The sequence below is a fragment of the Pristiophorus japonicus genome, chromosome 6 (genome assembly GCF_044704955.1).
Source record: "Pristiophorus japonicus isolate sPriJap1 chromosome 6, sPriJap1.hap1, whole genome shotgun sequence".
NCBI lineage: Eukaryota > Metazoa > Chordata > Chondrichthyes > Pristiophoridae > Pristiophorus > Pristiophorus japonicus.
In genome coordinates, this window is record NC_091982.1 from 251,013,596 (window position 1) to 251,032,333 (window position 18,738).

At 47.7% G+C, this 18,738-nt stretch overlaps 1 protein-coding gene across 4 annotated transcripts in view; it reads left to right on the top strand.

Moving 5' to 3' along the window:
* Window positions 1-18,738, top strand: part of p3h2 (prolyl 3-hydroxylase 2) — a 303,175-nt gene that overhangs the window by 280,067 nt on the left and 4,370 nt on the right. For all 4 annotated transcript variants that reach the window (XM_070883825.1, XM_070883824.1, XM_070883823.1 and 1 more), the window contains exons 9-14: window positions 3,821-3,948; window positions 4,043-4,138; window positions 5,186-5,336; window positions 8,393-8,510; window positions 10,184-10,259; window positions 18,416-18,556. In XM_070883825.1, coding sequence (XP_070739926.1) covers window positions 3,821-3,948; window positions 4,043-4,138; window positions 5,186-5,336; window positions 8,393-8,510; window positions 10,184-10,259; window positions 18,416-18,556 — 710 coding nt within the window. The remainder of the gene's footprint in view (window positions 1-3,820; window positions 3,949-4,042; window positions 4,139-5,185; window positions 5,337-8,392; window positions 8,511-10,183; window positions 10,260-18,415; window positions 18,557-18,738) is intronic.

The window sequence follows — 18,738 nt, forward strand, 5'->3', positions numbered from 1 at the left end:
ATTTTTCGAGCGGTCCCCACTTCTGCCCCACTGCTGTCGATCTCCCCAAGCACGCACCGCCGCTCTCCCGCACCTCCTTCCCGCTCCGTGTGAAATTTACCTTAAAAAATCCATGAGCCGTGGTGCGGTGCCCCCGACAGCTTTTTTTGTGTGTGAGCCACGGCAGCGTGGCGGCCCTTCAAGGGGGGAGCGCACTACCGCGGCCACCATGGTTTTTTTTGGTCCGGCCGACTTCCTAATCGGCCAGACAATTATGGCCCCTGGTTCGGCCGGGGCTGCCAACAGGCAGCCGAAACCCAGCCCAGTGGCTGAACCTATAATCGCTGCTTCTCTCCCCTTCAAAAAAATTGCCAGAGGTGAAAATAGATCAAGAGTCCGCCTCGTCGAACCCGACGGTGAAAACATCTAAAAAAAGGTAGGTACGCCAGCTTTCTGGCCGGACAGAATTTCGGCCCTAATAAAGGATCAATCACACTAATAGACGTAGTCTGCAGACCACCTAATAGTAGAAGGGAACTGGAGGAAGAAATATGCAGACAAATTAGGGAAATGAGTAAAAAACCTAGAATAATAATCTTGGGGATTTCAACTACCTTGATATTAATTGGACAGAAGAGGTAGGTAAAAGGTATAAGTGAATGGAGTTCCTACAATGTATACATGACTCCTTTCTAATCCAATATGTAAAAAGCCCAACAAGGGAAGATTCGCTCTTGGATCTAGTAATGGGGAATGAACCAGAACAGATAAGAGAAGTAAAAGTAGGAGAACATCTAGGCAATAGTGACCATAATATAATATGCTTTAGATGATAATTGAGAAGGACCTAATAAGTATGATGAAAATCAGGGTAATAGATTGGAGAAAAACTGATTGAGGGGCTGAGAATAGAACTTGGGAAAATAAAATGGGCCACGATATTGGCAAACCATGATGTAGAACAGCAATGGGAAACATTTAAAACTGTGTTCAACAGAGTGCACGAAAAATATATTCTGCTAAAAATAAAGTGCAAACTAAACACTACTGAGACTCCATGGATGAATAAGCCATAGGTAACAATTAAGGGTAAGGAAAGAGGCATACATTTAGCACATAGGCAGCAGGGGAGTGCATGATAAGGGAGAATACGAAGAGATTAGGAGAAAAGTCAATAAAATAATCAGAAAGGCAAAGAGGAACTATGAAATTAAATGATCAAGGAACATAAAACAAAATAGTAAAATATTTTACAGGCACATTGATAAAAAAGGAAGGATGGGAATAGGGCTATTAAGGAATAGACAGAATAAGACCATAGGTAATGATAGAGAGATGGCAGAAATATTAAATAATTATTTACCAGGGAGATAGAATAGGTGGACATGATATTGGATGATGAGATAAATGCATTGAAAATGAAAAGAGAGGATATATTAAATACACAAATCAAACTCAAAGAGGATAAAACCCCTGGTCTTGATGGATTGTATCCACGCATTTAAACAAATATAGAGAAGAGATAGCAGAGGCATTACTACATATATTTAATGGGGGAAAATTGCAGTTGGAGGCTTCCTTCAGACGATTGCCTCCGACCCGAAGAAAATCTCCAAAAATAGTGACTGGTAGTCCCGGAGGAACGCAAGATTCCAGTCGGAGGCCTTCATTCGCTGCGCAACATACGGGAACATGTCTTCCAGATACGTATGGTCAGCCTGGAATCACGTGGGCCTGGACCACCAATCACTATCTAATATTCCCATTGTTTTAACGAGCTCCCATTACTGTCAATGAAAATATCCCCCTGAAACAAGAAATACAACACAATAAATAAAAAAACATCTCGCACATTTAAAATGAATTGTTTAGAAAAAACATTATTTGGGGGATTTTTTAAATGTGTTTTAATAGGGTTAAAAATAAACTTACCTTACTGGACAAGGTTTTTAATATAAAAATGAGTGATTAAATTAAATTTTTCTATGTTTTAAAACTTGTACATTGGTAAAAGTAGGCTATATGCTTGCTTTTACCATATGTAAGAGTTTGAAGGACATTCGCTGGGGAAGATTTGGGCAAATAGCCTAATCTCTGCCCTGCGTGCGCACCGAGAACCGGCTTTTGCGAGGTCTCGCCGGGTGCGTGCGCACTTCGTATGCACCCGGCAAGGCCGTACTTTTCGTCCCATGAATTCGTTAGTGCCAGAGGACTGGTGGATGACTAACATAATACTTATATTTTAGAAGGAGGATAGAACATATCCAGGGAATTATAGACCAGTCAGCTTAACATTGGTGGTAGGAAAAATAACGGAATCCCTACTAAAGGAGAAAATAGAAGAACATCTAGAAACCAAAAATATATGAATGAATAGCCAGCATGGATTTGAAAAGGGAAAGTCTTGCTTTATCGTCCTTATTGAAGTTATTGAAGAGGTAACAGAGAGAGTAGACAAGGGTAATGCAGTAGATGTCATTTATCTAGATTTTCAAATGGCCTTTGATAAGGTACCCCATAATAGACATGAACAAGGTCAGAGAATGCGGAGTCAGGGAACAAGTAGCAGAATGGATTGCTAGCTGGCTTCAAGACAGAAAGCAGAGAGTAGGGATAAAGGGTAGCTATTCACAGTGGCAGAAGGTGGGTAGTGGTATTCCACAAGGATCAGTGCTGGGCCACAGCTGTTCACAATTTACATTGACGATTTAGACTTTGGAATCAAAATCACAATTTCTAAATTTGCGGATGACACCAAATTGGGGGGAATAGTCAATACTGAGGAGGACTGCAACAAATTACAGGAGGACATTAATAGACTTGCAGAATGGTCAAATAATTGGCATAGATAAATGTGAGGTATTACATTTTGGTAGGAAGAATAGGGAGGTCACTTATTGGAAGGTGCCAGTCTAGGTGGGGTTGAGGAACAAAGGGATCTCGGAGTACAAATACATATCACTAAAAATTGCGACACAGGTTAACAAGGCCACAAAAAAAGCAAACCAAGCACTTGGGTTTATTTCTAGAGAAATGGAATTGAAAAGTAGGGAAGTTATGTTAAACCTGTATTGAACCTTGGTTAGACCAGACTTAGAGTACTGTGTACAGTTCTGGTCGCCATATTATAAAAAGGATATAGAGGTACTGGAGAGGGTGCAGAGAAGATTTATAAGGATGATACCAGAAATGCGAGAGTATACATATCAGGAAAGATGAACAGGCTGGGTCTCTTTTCTCTTGAAAAAAGAAGGCTGAGGGGTAACCGAATAGAGGTCTTTAAAATTATGAATAGTTTTGATAGAGTGGATACAGAGAGAATGTTTCCACTTGTGGGGAAGAGCATAACTAGAGGCCATCAATATAAGATAGTCATCAAGAAATCTAATAGAGAATTCAGAAGAAACTTCTTTACCCAGAGAGTGGTGAGAATGTGGAACTTGCTACCACAGGGAATGTTTGAAACGAATACTATAGATGCATTTAAGTGGAGGCTGGACAAGCATATGAGGGAGAAGGGAATAGAGGGTTATGCTGATAGATTTAGATGAGGAACGATGGGAGGAGGCTCGAGTGGAGCATAAATGCCAGCATGGACTGGTTTGGCCGAATGGCTTGTTTCTGTGCCTTATATCCGATGTAAAATTATATGTAATGATATTTTTGAATGGCGGAGCAGGCGCGAAGGGCTGACTCTTGCTCCTATTTCTTATGTTCCTATGCTTTAAGTGCCACTGGGCTCCCCAGGATGAGGTATGTGAGGGTTATGCCGAGTGGACGTTCAGCGGTTGGGTGCAGTTTGGTTCCTGAGCCTTTCCCTCACTGTGAACTCTCCCTTCAGGTGGGCCTTTGCTCTTTGACCAGGTGAAGCTTGTCCAGAATTCCCACCAACTCAACGGGAGCCAGCGAGTGCTCCTCGATGATGTCATCACACCACAGGAGTGCCGGGTGCTGTACCAAGTGGCCAATGTAAGTGCCGTGGGTGTTTGGCAGCCGTTTCCCATGGGCCCTTGCTATTTGGAGTCTTTCCTTACTCCTGACAATGTATCTCTTGTTTTCACAGACCATTGCGATGGCGGGTGATGGCTACAGAGGGAAGATGTCACCGCACACACCTAACGAGCGCTTTGAAGGAGCAACCGTATACAAGGCCCTGACGGTGAGCATGGGGACACCACCAACTCCATGTTCCCCTCCAAGACACACACCATCCTGACTTGGACATATATCGGCCGTTCCTTCATAGCTGCTGGGTCAAAATCCTGGAACTCCCTACCAACAGCACTTCACTACACGGACTGCAGCGGTTCAAGAAGGCGGCTCACCATCACCTTCTCAAGGGCAACTGGGACAGGCAATAAATGCTGGCTTTGCTAGTGATGTCCAGATCCAGAGAACAATTTATAAATAAAGTTGAGGGGCATTCCACTCCACGTCTGCATTAACTGTAAAATTCCTGACCTTAGTTGCTTCCGTGGGAAAAAGTGACGGTTGGATGCTTCCAGAGCGAGGGCTGGAAGGTCTGAAGAAGTTATAGCCTTCGTTAACTCAGCCTACCCCAGGGATAAAACCTGGTCCATATTGCTCAGAATGTGAAGGTGCAATTATCCTTCGAGAGAAGGGGAGAAGCTGATTAGGATCATTTTTGCCCAGCACTTTTCACGGGGTAAATATTTTGGTTTGCCCGCGATCGGCGGCTAAACTAGAGACAATTACACAATAGGAAAGTAAAATTACATTTTCTCTCTTCGTTTCCTCTGTTGTCTCCCAGAGACATTGACCCCCGTGGCCATCGTTTGTCATTCGGGATCTTACCCATGTGGGCACTTTCAGTGTGTGAGCCTGGCGAGCGAGTGGCAGCCATGCGGGGAGGTATATCACAGCCTGCAGGCACTTTCCAGCTGAGGTCACAGGTTATCGATTAGCAGCAGTAAGCCTGGCTAGTTTGCTGCCTTCCCTCCATAATCGAGGCCAATAGTTGTCCCTCCTGGGATTCGTTAACTCAGCCTACCCCAGGGATAAAGCCTGGTCCATATTGCTCAGAATGTGAAAGTGCAATTATCCTTCGAGGGAAGGGGAGAAGCTGATTAGGATAATTTTTGCCCTGCACATGTTTAAAATACAAGTTGTACAAGTCAGTGGTCTTCTGCTCTGATACTAACTGAGTCCTGGCTCGCCTAACCCTGACAATTCCACTCCTTTTCAGTACGGATACGAAGGTCGGATCTCATTGCACGGGGCCAGGTTATTCTATGACGCGAGTGAGAAGGCCAGGAAGATCATCCAATCCTACTTCATGTTGAACTCCACGCTGTACTTCTCCTACACTCACCTGGTGTGTAGGACGGCTATCGAAGGTGAGGCTCCTTTCTGTAGCTTGTGAATGGTGCGGACAAGTATGCAAAGAGTGAGTAGAGAAAATTGAGATAAAGTAATGGTGTAAGATGAAGCTTGGGTGTAGTGGCACCCTTGGTGGTAGAATCGTGTGATTGTACAGAGTAGGCCGATGATCATCTGGGTGAGGAGAAGTGAAAGAAGCTGGGATTGTTCCCCAGAATAGAGGTGTTCAAAATTGAGGGGTTTTGATAGAGGAGATGGGGAAAAGTTATTTCCACTGGCAGGAGAGTCGGTAACCAGAGGACACAGAATTAAGGAAATTGGCAAAAGAACCTGAGGTGAGATGAGGAGAATTTTTCTTTACGCAGCAAGTTGTGATCTGGAACGCGCTACCTGAAAGGGCAGTGGAGGCAGATTCAATAGTAATTTTCAAAAGGGAATTGGATAAATATTTGAAGGGTAACATTTTTCAGGGCTGTGGGGAAAGAGCAGGGGAGTGGGACTAATTGGATCGCTCCTTCAAAGAGCTGGCGCAGGCATGATGGACAGAATGGTCTCCTGTGCTGTATCATTCTATGATTCATCGGGCAGTTGCTCTCCATATTGTTGCGCGCAGAACCCTGATGTCTACCGCACACGCAAAGCACCTAGATGCCCCTATGTGGCCGGCCGCAGCTAGTATGCAGGGAGCTTTCCCAGGGAAAATTGCCAGTGCTCTGCAGGCAAACAGCGGCCCTTTACTGGCTGCTGCTCCCAACTGGTGCCCTGGGATTCCCGGTGTGTGGGGAGCATCAGAAAACTCTGTTCATGAGCTGTGAAGCTGTGGTCACCTTGGCCTCTTGGTACCAGTGCGTGTTATCACATTGCATCTCAGGAAGGGGATATTAGCCTTGGAGGGGGTACAGCGTAGATTTGCCAGAACTATATCGGGGTTTAAAAAGTTAAATTATGAGGACACGTTGCATAAATGTGGCTGGAATCCATTTGAGTTTAGAAGATTAATGGGTGATATAGAATCATATAATCATAGAAAGATGCAGCACAGAAGGAGGCCATTCGGCCCATCATGCCTGTACTGGCTCTTTGAAAGAGCGATCCAACCAATCCCACTCCCCTGCTCTTTCCCCATAGTCCTGTAATTTATTTCACTTCAAGTATTTATCCAATTCCCTTTTGAATTTTACTATTGAGTCTGCTTCCACCGCCCTTTCAGGCAGTGCATTCCAGATCACAACAACTCGCTGTGGAAAATTTTTTTCCTCTTGGTTCTTTTGCCAGTTATCTTAATTCTGTTTTGTCTGGTTACCGACCCTCCTGCTACAGGAAACAGTTTCTCCTTATTTACCCTACCAAAACCTTTCATGATTTTGAACATCTCAATCAAATTTTTTCTTAACCTTCTCTGCTCTAAGGAGAACAACTCCAGCTTCTCTAGTCTCTCCACATAACTGAAGGCCTCTTCAAGGCCTTGACATCCTTCCTAAAGTGTGATGCCCAGAATTTCCCACAATACTCCAGCTGGGGCCGAACCAGTATTTTACATCTAATTGAGGTGTTTAAGATGAGTAAAGGATCTGATACGATAGATAGAGAGAAACTATTTCCTCTGGTGAGGGAGTCCAGAACAAGGGGAAATGGAAATCTGTCCCAAAAGGCTGTGGGTGCTGGAGGTCAATGGGAGTCAGGAAGGGCACTGAGGGAGGCACCAGGGGGAGGGAGAGCAGCAAGGGCTGGGGGGAGGGGGCACCGGGGGGACTGGGCAGCGGGGAGATGGGCAGCGCAGGGAGGGGCAGCAGGGGGAGAGGGGGCAGCGGGGATAGAGGGGGCGGGGTAATTTGACAGCGAGGGGATGGGGCAGTGGGGGGAGGGGCAGCGGGGGGATGGGGCAGCGAGGGGGATGGGGCAGCGGGGGAAGGAGAGGAGGGGGATGGGGCAGCGGAGGAAAGGGACAGCAGAGGGAGAGGGGGCAGTGGGGGTGGAGGGGCAGCGGGGGGGGTGATGGGGCAGTGGGGGGGAGGGACAGCGGGGGGAAAGGAAAGGGAAGGATGGGGCAGCGGAGGGAAGGGACAGTAGGGGGAAGGGGAGAGGGGGCAGCAGGGGGGAGGGGCAGCGGGGGGGAGCGGGGGAGGGGGATACCGGGGAGGTTGTTGGGAGGGCACCAGTGGGAATAGTCACCCAGGGGCCAGCAATTGGCCAAGGAGCCATAATCCTGTGTGACAGTTGGGTCGTTGCCTGCTCAGTAAACCTCGTGGGAAAATACTGCAAATGTTCCGAATAAATTTGGAGTTTTTAATTCCCGTTTAAGTAAACCAAAGGACGTTAATTGTAGGGTCAGGAGAGACTGAAAGAAAGACTTATATATAGTGCTTTTCATGACCACCGGATGTCCCTAAGTGTTTTACAGCCGACGAAGTACTTTTGTTTCAGGGTATTGCCACTGTTGTAATGTAGGTAACCTGGCAGACAATTTGTACGCAGTAAGATCCCACAAACAGCAATGAGATAATGACCAGATCATCTGGGGTTTTTTTGTTACGTTGATTGTGGGACAAATATAGGCCCAAGACACCTGGGAGAACTCCCCTGCTCTCGAAATAGCGCCATGGGATCTTTTACATCCAACTGGGAGAGCAGACGGGGCTTTGCTTTAACGTTTCATTCGAAAAACGGCACCTCCAACAGTGCAGTGCTCCCTTAGTACTGCCTCTCTGACAGTTCGGCACTCCCTCAGTACTGTCCCTCTGACAGTGCGGCACTCCCTCAGTACTGCCCCTCTGACAGTGCGGCACTCCCTCAGTACTGCCCCTCCAACCGTGCGGCACTCCCTCAGTACTGCCCCTCTGACAGTGCAGTGCTCCCTCAGTACTGCAGTGGGAGCGTCAGCCTAGATTTTTGTGCTCATGTCTCTGGAGTGGGACTTGCACCCACAACCTTCTGACACAGAGGCGAGTGTGTTACCCACTGAGCCATGGCTGACACGACTGAGAGTTGGGTTCGAGCTGCAGGTGGTTAGAGAGGTGCATTGAGCAGACATTGGGCTGTGCGATGGGACTGACGTCTCCGATTATATTTCCAGGTCAGCAAGACAATCGCAATGACCTGAGTCACCCAATTCACGCTGATAACTGCCTGCTTGACCCAGATGCCAATGAGTGCTGGAAGGAAGCACCTGCCTACACTTATAGGGACTACAGGTAATGGGATGTCCCACGGGCGGAGTGTGGACAGGGGGTTACAGGTAATGGGATGTCCCACGGGCGGAGTGTGGACATAGAAACATAGAAAATAGGTGCAGGAGTAGGCCATTCGGCCCTTCTAGCCTGCACCGCCATTCAATGAGTTCATGGCTGAACATTCAACTTCAGTACCCCATTCCTGCTTTCTCGCCATACCCCTTGATTCCCCCTAGTAGTAAGGACCTCATCTAACTCCTTTTTGAATATATTTAGTGAATTGACCTCAACAACTTTCTGTGGTAGAGAATTCCACTGGTTCACCACTCTCTGGGTGAAGAAGTTCCTCCGCATCTCGGTCCTAAATGGCTTACCCCTTATCCTTAGACTGTGACCTCTGGTTCTGGACTTCCCCAACATTGGGAACATACTTCCTGCATCTAACCTGTCTAACCCCGTCAGAATTTTAAATGTTTCTATGAGGTCCCCTCTCATTCTTCTGAACTCCAGTGAATACAAGCCCAGTTGATCCAGTCTTTCTTGATAGGTCAGTCCCGCCATCCCGGGAATCAGTCTGGTGAACCTTCGCTGCACTCCCTCAATAGCAAGAATGTCCTTCCTCAGGTTAGGAGACCAAAACTGTACACAATACTCCAGGTGTGGCCTCACCAATGCCCTGTACAACTGTAGCAACACCTCCCTGCCCCTGTACACAAATCCCCTTGCTATGAAGGCCAACATGCCATTTGCTTTCTTAACCGCCTGCTGCACCTGCATGCCAACCTTCAATGGAGGTTACAGGTAATGGGATGTCCCACGGGCGGAGTGTGGACAGGGGGTTACAGGTAATGGGATGTCCCACGGGCGCTTTGTGGACAGGGGGTTACAGGTAATGGGATGTCCCACGGGCAGAGTGTGGACAGGGGGTTACAGGTAATGGGATGTCCCACGGGCGGTTTGTGGACAGGGGGTTACAGGTAATGGGATGTCCCACGGGCGGAGTGTGGACAGGGGGTTACAGGTAATGGGATGTCCCACGGGCGCTTTGTGGACAGGGGGTTGCAGGTAATGGGATGTCCCACGGACGGCGTGTGGACAGGGGTTTACAGGTAATGGGATGTCCCACGGACGGCGTGTGGACAGGGGGTTACAGGTAATGGGATGTCCCACGGACGGAGTGTGGACAGGGGGTTACAGGTAATGGGATGTCCCACGGGCGGAGTGTGGACCGGGGTTACAGAGAGGGAAGCCGACTCTGGTTGGAGCTATTCCTGGAGGTTTGATCACATGACATCCGTAAATGTTATTGTTTTCACCTTCTAAAGGTGAGGTCACCTGTAGTTGAGTATCTTCACTTGTGGGCTCGGTAGTTGGGGCACGTCTCATAACCGTCCTAAACCAACACTTCGAAACCACTCTCTGCACCCCCCCACCCACACTGACACTTCCCCTCCCCCCACTGACACTCGCACCCCACCACTGACACTCCTCTCCCCCCCCCCACTGACACTCCCCCTGCCCCACTGACACTCTTCCCCCCCCCCCCCCGCCACTGACACTTCTCCCCCCACTGACACTCCTCCCCCCCCCGACACTCCCCCCCCCCCCCCCCCCAGTGACATTCCCCCCCTCCCTCCCCCCCACTGACACTGTCTCCCCCACCCAATGATATTGTTTCTGTTCCTCTCCCCCAGTGCCATCTTATACTTGAATGGAGATTTTGAAGGAGGCGAATTTATCTTCACTGAACTTGATGCAAAAACTGTCACGGTGAGTACAATGTGTTTGGCCATCTTTAACTATTTATTGTTAATTTCACCCCCTCAATCACCAAGAGGTAGCGAGGGCCTGTTTTGTTGTCCATCAATCTGATCACTTCTTCATTCAGTTCTTCACCATGTTACTCTGATTTTGTAAGTGCTCTGAGCCTCACTTGCTGGTCATAAACACACACAAACTTTACTGCACTTCCTCAGACATTTGTCAGTTGGGAGGAGTGGCTGGTCTAATGAGCAGATGGGCCTGTCACCTCTGGGACTTTGCTCAAAAACCAGCTAGGACGGAGGTGTATATCGCCCTTGACTGATGGCTAGGGTTTCCAAGTAAAGTAGGTTTGGGGGTCAGCCTGAACCACATTCCCAGTGAGCGCAGTTTGGGAATGTGTTGGCAGTCTCACCCAGATTGGGTGGGAATGAGAAGACGATGAGCCGAATGGCCGCCTGTGTTGTACCATTCTAGTTGAGGATGAGGACACTGTTAGTGCAGGATAAGGTCGGGGTGGGGGGTGGGGGGTGGGGTGTCCTTGGCCGGATGCTGTCACTGGATAGAATACAAACTGTCGAGTTCTGCTGAAAGTTAAACCAATCAACCCCACTCAGCCAGGGTGGAGCCTTGGCCAAGGGGTACTCTTACAGAATTAACCCTGGAATGTCTACAGTACATAAACACACACCAAGAGCCAAACTAAGGCCAAAGTATGCGATGCCCAGCTGTGTTCAGGCGCTGTTCTTCGGGTATTTAACAAGATAGTCTCGAATCTCCAGTAATTTAAACTCCTCATTCGTTAATCCTCCACGTCCCTTCGATGGACAGGAGGTAAAAACCTGTCAGCTTGGCTCAGTGGGCAGCACTCTCGCTCTCCATATTAGAAGGTCATGGGTTCACACCCCACTCCAGAGACTTGAGCCCCTAATCTAGGCCGACACTCCGGTGCAATGCTGAGGGAGTGCTGCACAGTCGAAGGTGCCTTCTTTCAGAAGTTCCCATGGCATGGTGCAAAGAATAGAATGGCCGTTCTCCTGGTGTCCCAGCCAACATTTATTTCTCAACCAATGTTATGAAAAGCAGATTATCTGGTCCTATATCTCATTTATTGTTTGTAAAATCTTGCTGTTCACAATTTGACTGCCGTGTTTTTAATTGTTACTGGGATGTGAGTGTCGCTGGCAAGGTCGGCATTTATTGCCCATTCCTAATTGCCCTTGAGAAGGTGGTGGTGAGCCGCATTCTTGAACCGCTGCAGTCCGTGTGGTGAAGGTACCCCTACTCATCATCATAGGCAGTCCCTCAGAATCGAGGAAGTCTTGCTTCCACTCTTAAAGTGAGTTCTTTGGTGGCTGAACAGTCCAATATGAGAGCCACAGACTCTGTCACAGGTGGGACAGATAGTCGTTGAGGGAAGGGGTGAGTGGGACTGGTTTGCCGCACGCTCTTTCCGCTGCCTGCGCTTGATTTCGGCACCCCCACAGTGCTGTTAGGGAGGGAGTTCCAGGGTTTTGACCCATGCGACAATGAAGGAATGTCGATATATATCCAAGTCAGGATGCTGTGCAACCTGGAGTGGAACTTGGAGGTGATGGTGTTCCCATGCGCCTGCTGCCCTTGTCCTTCTAGGTGGTAAAGGTCGCAGATTTGGTAGGTGCTGCCGAAGAAGCCTTGGCGAGTTGCTGCAGTGCATCTTACAGATGGTGCACACTGCTGTCATGGTACGCCGGTGGTGGAGGGAATGAATGTTGAAGGTGGTGGATGGGGTGCCGATCAAATGGGCTGCTTTGTCCTGGATGGTGTCGAGCTTCTTGTGGGTTGTTGGAGCTGCACTCATCCAGGCAAGCGCAGAGTATTCCATCACACTCCTGACTTGTGCCTTGTAGATGGTGGAAAGGCTTTGGGGAGTCAGGAGGTGAGGCACTTGCCGCAGAATACCCGCCTCTGACATGCAGTTGTATCAACAGTATTTATGTGTCTGGTCCAGTTAAGTTTCTGGGCAGTGGTGACCCCCAGGATGTTGATGGTGGGGGATTCGCCGATGGTAATGCTGTTGGATGCCAAGGGGTGGCAGTTAGACTCTCGCTTATTGGGAATAGTCATGGTTTGGCACTTGTGTGGCGCGAATATTACTTGCCACTTAACAGCCCAAGCCTGAATGTCGTCCAGGTCTTGCTGCATGCGGGCATGGACTGCTTCATTTTCTGAGTACTTCATTGGCTGTAAAGTTCTTTGGGACATCCTGAGGTCAGAAAAGGAGCTATATAAATTCTTTCTTAAGCTATGTGGACTGTAAATCACCTTCACAGTAGGAAGATCATGGCACCAAAGGTGGATGAGATGCTTTTTGCCTTCCTCAGCTGCCTGAGGGAGATTGGGATCACACTGTGCACAATTACCGTCAGAGCCCAGCACGTTGCGATGCTGGTGTGCTGTGCCAGCCACGTGGCCAAGAAATCTTGGTTTTCATTTACAAAACGTCTGCAATCCTTTTGTTTAAAGGGTCACATTTTCCCTCAATCTCCTCCAGGTGTTCCCTTTCCCTGAACTATGTTACCATTCGTTCAGCAGGCGGCTAACCTGATATCAGCTTCCCCCACCCTGGTCTGAGTCTGCGGGGGGCTTGGGGGGAAATGTTTCCACACCTTTTTTTATTTCATTTCATTTATTTTCCGCTTCCCTGTTGTGACTGGACTGGAGGCAGAGAGGGAGTGAGGGGAAGATGGAGGGGGGATCGGGGAGGCAAAGGGGTAGGCAACAGAGGCAGGAGGGAGGGGGAAGCAGTGGGGGGCAGGATGGGGCAGAAGGGGGATGGGGAAGTGTTGGAGGGGGAAGCAGAGAGGGGGGGTTGAGGCCGGAGGTAGGGGGAACATAAGAAATAGGAGCAGGAGTAGGCCATTTGGCCCCTCAAGCCTGCTCCACCATTTAATAAGATCATGGCTGATCTGATCATGGACTCAGCTCCACTTCCCTGTTGGCTCCCTTATCATTGAAACAATCTGTATATCTCCACCTTTAATATATTCAATGACCCAGCCCCCACAACTCCCTGGGGCAGAGAATTACACAGATTTACAACCCTCTGAGAGAAGAAATTCCTCCTCACCTCAGTTCTAAATGGGCGACCCCTTATTATTAAACTATGTATCCTAGTTCTAGATTCCCCACAAGCAGAAACATCCTCTCTGTTTGTACCTTGTCGAGCCCCCTCAGTCTGTTACATGTTTCAATAAGATCACTTCTCATTCTTCGAAACCCCATTGAGTATAGGCCCAACCTGCTCAACTTTTCTTCATAAGTCAACTCCTTCATCTCAGGAATCAACCTAGTGAACCTTCTCTGCACTGCCTCCAATGCAAGTATATCCTTTCTTAATTAAGGAGACCAGAACGATATGCAGTACTCCAGGTGTGGCCTCACCAATACCCTGTACAGTTGTAGCAGGACTTCTCTGCTTTTATACTCTACTCCCCTTGCAATAAAGGCCAACATTCCACTTGCCTTCCTGATTACTTGCTGTACCTGTATACTAACTTTTTGTATTTCATGCACAAGGGCCCCCAGGTCCCTCTGTACTGCAGCATTTTGTAATCTCTCTCCATTTAAATAATAATTTTCTTTTTTCTTTTTCCTGCTAAAATGGATAATTTCACACTTTCCCATATTATACTCCATCTGCCAAATGTTTGCCTACTCAATTAGCCTGTCTGTATCCCTTTTCAGATTCTTTGGGGTACAAATTCCCCCTCCGCCCGTTTCGGTGTTTTTTTACCACAGCTGCGGTTCAGGTCAACTCTTTCGTGACATTTGACTCTTTGTTTTTTTTTGTTTTGATCGGGAAGCCAGTTAAAATGGGGGCAGTGACTACACTTGAGGGGAAAAACCATGGCGGTGATGGCAACTGAGGTTCAGAAGTTGGGGGGGGGGGCTGCAGAACGGCCACTGCGATGACGTCACTTAAAGGGGAGAGCTTCCGCGTTTTGAAAACCAGGTAGGGTTTCGGCTGGGCCAGCAGCCAGGCACCCAAGAGAGGGTGCCAGACTGCCTGTTGGCGGCCCAGCCGAACCCGGGGGCAATAATTGTCGGGCCGACATAAAAAAACATGGCGGCCGCAGCAGTGCGTCCTCCCCTTTAAGGGAAGCCGCACCGCAGTTGCAGAAGGCCACAGCCTCATTGAACCGCGGGTGAAAGCTTGTTTTGGCATCGCCGGGCAGGCCGAAGATTTTTCAAGGGGAATGTTGCCGTCGGGGGTTCGATCGACGATGCGCACAGTAATGACGCGCTTACCGCGAATCGGCAGCAGCAGAGCGGTAAGGGGGGGATCGGGACACCGCCAGGAAAACGCGGGACGGCAATTGGCTATCAGCGGCCATTCCACCAAAAGTCGGCGGCCACTGCACTCCGCAGCATGGTCGCCGCTTTTTAAGCGTAACAGGCCTTAAGGAGAGGGGCAATTTCTGCCCCTTTTGTGTCCTCTTCACAATTTTGTTTCCCACCTATCTTTGTATCATCAGCAATCTTGGTTACATTACACTCGGTCCCTTCATCCAAGTCATTAATATAGTTTGTAAATACCTGAAGCCCCAGCACCGATCCCTGCGGCACCCCACTAGTTACCGTTTGCCAACCGGAAAATTACTCATTTATCCCGACTCGCTGTTTTCTGTTAGTTAGCCAATCCTCTATCCATGCTAATATATTACCCCCAACCCCGTGAACTTTTATCGTGTGCAGTAACCTTTTATGTGGCACCTTATCAAATGCCTTCTGGAAATCCAAATACACCACATCCACTGGTTCCCCCTTATCCGCCTTGCTTGTTACATCCTCAAAGAACTCCAGCAAATTTGTCAAACATGATTTCCCTTTCATAAAACCATGCTGACTCTGCTTGACTGCATTATGCTTTTCCAAATGTCCTGCTACTGCTTCCTTAATAATGGACTCCAGCATTTTCTCAACGACAGATGTTAGGCTAACTGGTCTGTAGTTTCCTACTTTCTGTCTCCTTCCTTTTTTTAAATAGGGGTGTTATATTTGCGGTTTTCCAATCCGCTGGGACCTCTCCAGAATCCAGGGAATTTTGGTAGATTGCAATCAATGCATCCACTATCTCTGCAGCCATTTCTTTTAAGACCCGAGGATGCAGGCCATCAGGTCCAAGGGACTTGTCCACCTTTAGTCCCATTATTTTACCAAGTACTCTTTTTCTTTAGTGATAATGATTGTTTTAAGTTCCTCCCTCCTTATAGCCCTTTGATTATCAATTATTGTGATGTTTTTAGTGTCTTCTACCATGAAGACCGATACAAAATATTTGTTCAAAATCTCTGCCATTTCTCTGTTTTCCATTATTAATTCCCCAGTCTCATCCTCTAAGGGACCAATGTTTACTTTAGCTACTCTCTTCCTTTTTATATACCTGTAGAAGCTTTTACTGTCTGTTTTTATATTTCTTGCTAGTTTCCTCTCATAATCCATCTTCTCTATTATTTCTTTAGTTGTCCTTTGCTAGTTTTTTTTTTAAATCCCCAATCCTCTGGCCACTAATCTTGGCAACTTTGTATGCCCTTGTTTTCAATTTGATACCTTCCTTTACTTCCTTAGTTACCACAGATGGTTTTCCCTTCTCTTAAAGTCTTTCCTTCTCACTGGAATATAGTTTTGTTGAGAGTTATGAAATATCTCCTTAAATGTCTGCCACTGCTTATCAACCGTCTTACACTTTAATCTATTTTCCCAGTCCTCCTTAGCCAATTCTGCCTTCCTACCTTTGTTGATCACCTTTATTTAAGCTGAGGACACTGGTTTGAGACCCAACTTTCTCACCCTTCAACTGAATTTGAAATTCAACTATGCTATGATCACTCTTTCCTAGAGGTTCATTTACTATAAGATCATTTATTAATCCTGTCTCATTACACAGTACCAGATCTAAGATAACCTGCTCCCTGGTTGGTTCCACAACGTACTGTTCAAGGAAACCATCCCGGATACTCTCACTATGAACTCTTCTTCAAGGCTATCTTCTTACAAGCCTCCATTATTTCTTGATTTATACTCTGTCCAACAATGTAGCTACTGTTAGGGGGCCTATAGACTGCGCCCACCAGTGACTTCTTCCCCTTATTATTCCTTATCTCCACCCAAACTGATTCAACATCTTGATCTTCTGAGCCAGTATCATTTCTCACTACTGCATTGATCTCATCCTTTATTAACAGAGCTACCCCATCTCCTTTTCCTTGCTGCCTATCCGAATTGTCAAATATCCCTGAATATTCAGTTCCCAACCTTGGTCACCTTGCAACCATGTCTCTGTAATGGCTATCAGATCATACCCATTTATATCTATTTGTGCCATCAACTTATCTATCTTGTTAAAAATGTTGCGTGAATTCATATAAAGAGCTTTTAATTTTGTCTTTTTATCATTTTTCCTTGCTTTGACCCCACTTTCTGATGCACTCTTATTTGTATACATTCTGTTCCTTCCTGTCACACTCTGGTTATCATTTCCCCCACCACTAACCTGCTCTATTGTCTTCTCCTTTCTCTCTGACTTTTTAAATTTCCGCTCACCTAAACCCTGTCCCCCACTATTTAGTTTAAAGCTCTCTCTACGGTCCTCTTTATTCAATTTAACAGGACACGAGTCCCAGCACGGTTCAAGTGAAGCCCGTGGAAGGGAGGCAGAGGGGGTTGGGGTGAGGCAGAGCGGGGCGAGGCAGAGGGGGCGGGGCGAGGTGAGGCAGGGCAAGGCAGAGGGGACGGGCCGATGCAGGGGGGGGCGGGGCGAGGCAGGGGGGCAGGGCGAGGCAGAGCGGGGCGGGGAGGGGGAAGTACAATTGGTCTCAGTGCCTCTGAGGTAGAGAATGGAAAAATTGGCTAAAGTTATTCTTTCGGATGAGACGTTAAGCCGAAGTCTCATCTGCTCTCTCAGGTGGACGTAATTATCTGATTATTATCACATTGCTGTTTGTGGGAGTTTGCTGTACGCAAATTGACTGCCGCGTTTCCTACATTACAACAGTGACTACACTTTATAGAAACATAGAAAATAGGTGCAGGAGCAGGCCATTCGGCCCTTCGAGCCTGCACCACCATTCAATAAGATCATGGCTGATCATACCCTCAGTACCTCATTCCTGCTTTCTCTCCATATCCCTTGATCCCTTTAGCCGTAAGGGCCATATCTAACTCTCTCTTGAATATATCCAGTGAACTGGCATCAACAACTCTCTGCGGCAGGGAATTCCACAGGTTAACAACTCTCTGAGTGAAGAAGTTTCTCATCTCAGTTCTAAATGGCCTACCTCTTATCCTAAGACTGTGTCCCCTGGTTCTGGACTTCCCCAACATCGGGAACAATCTACCCACATCTAATCTGTCCCGTCCCGTCAGAATCTTGTATGTTTCCATGAGATCCCCTCTCATCCTTCTAAACTCCAATGTATAAAGGCCCAGTTGATCCAGTCTCTCTCCTCATATGTCAGTATGGCCATCCCGGGAAACAATCTGGTGAACCTTCGCTGCACTCCCTCAATAGCAAGAACGTCCTTCCTCAGATTAGGAGACCAAAATTGAACACAATATTCCAGGTGTGGTCTCACCAAGGCCCTGTACAACTGCAGCAAGACCTCCCTGCTCCTATACTCAAATCCCCTCACTATGAAGACCAACATACCATTTGTCTTCTTTACCGCCTGCTGTACCTGTATGTCAACTTTCAATGACTGATGAACCATGACATCCAGGTCTCGTTGTACCTCCCCTTTTCCTAATCTGCCGCCATTCAGATAATATTCTGTCTTCGCGTTTTTACCCCCAAAGTGGATAACCTCACATTTATCCACATTGTACTGGATCTGCCATGCATTTGTCCACTCACCTAACCTGTCTAAGTCACCCTGCAGCCTCTTAGCGTCCCTTTCACAGCTCACACCGCTACCCAGTTCATGGCTTTTAGAAGTCCAGGTATCAGGCTTTCCCCCACCCTTGGTCTGAGTCTGCGGGGGAGGGGAGGGGAGGGGGGATGTTCTGCCACGTCCTGTTACAGAAGGGGACGGTTTCTGGGTTGAAGGAAGCAGACATGTTTGATGAGGTGTTGTAATTATTGCCGTACTTTAGACGCTGATTTGCCGTTCTGAAATCCTCTGCAGGCTGCTGTCAAACCGCAGTGTGGGCGAATGGTGGGCTTCTCATCGGGAGGAGAGAACCCCCACGGGGTCAAAGCGGTCACCAAGGGCCAGAGGTGTGCCGTGGCCTTGTGGTTCACATTGGATCCGCTCTTCAGAGAGGTGGTGAGTCTGTCCGAGTGTGTTCTCTTCAAAATTATTCTACTTTCTCCTATTCTGTTGAGATGGTGTGGTGTCTGGGGGCAAACAGCCTCCTATACCCCACCAAAGTTCTCATTCCTCACAATGAGCCCAGACTGAGTATCAATGGCCGATTTGTCTGTGGAGGGCATTGAGCAGGAGTGTGT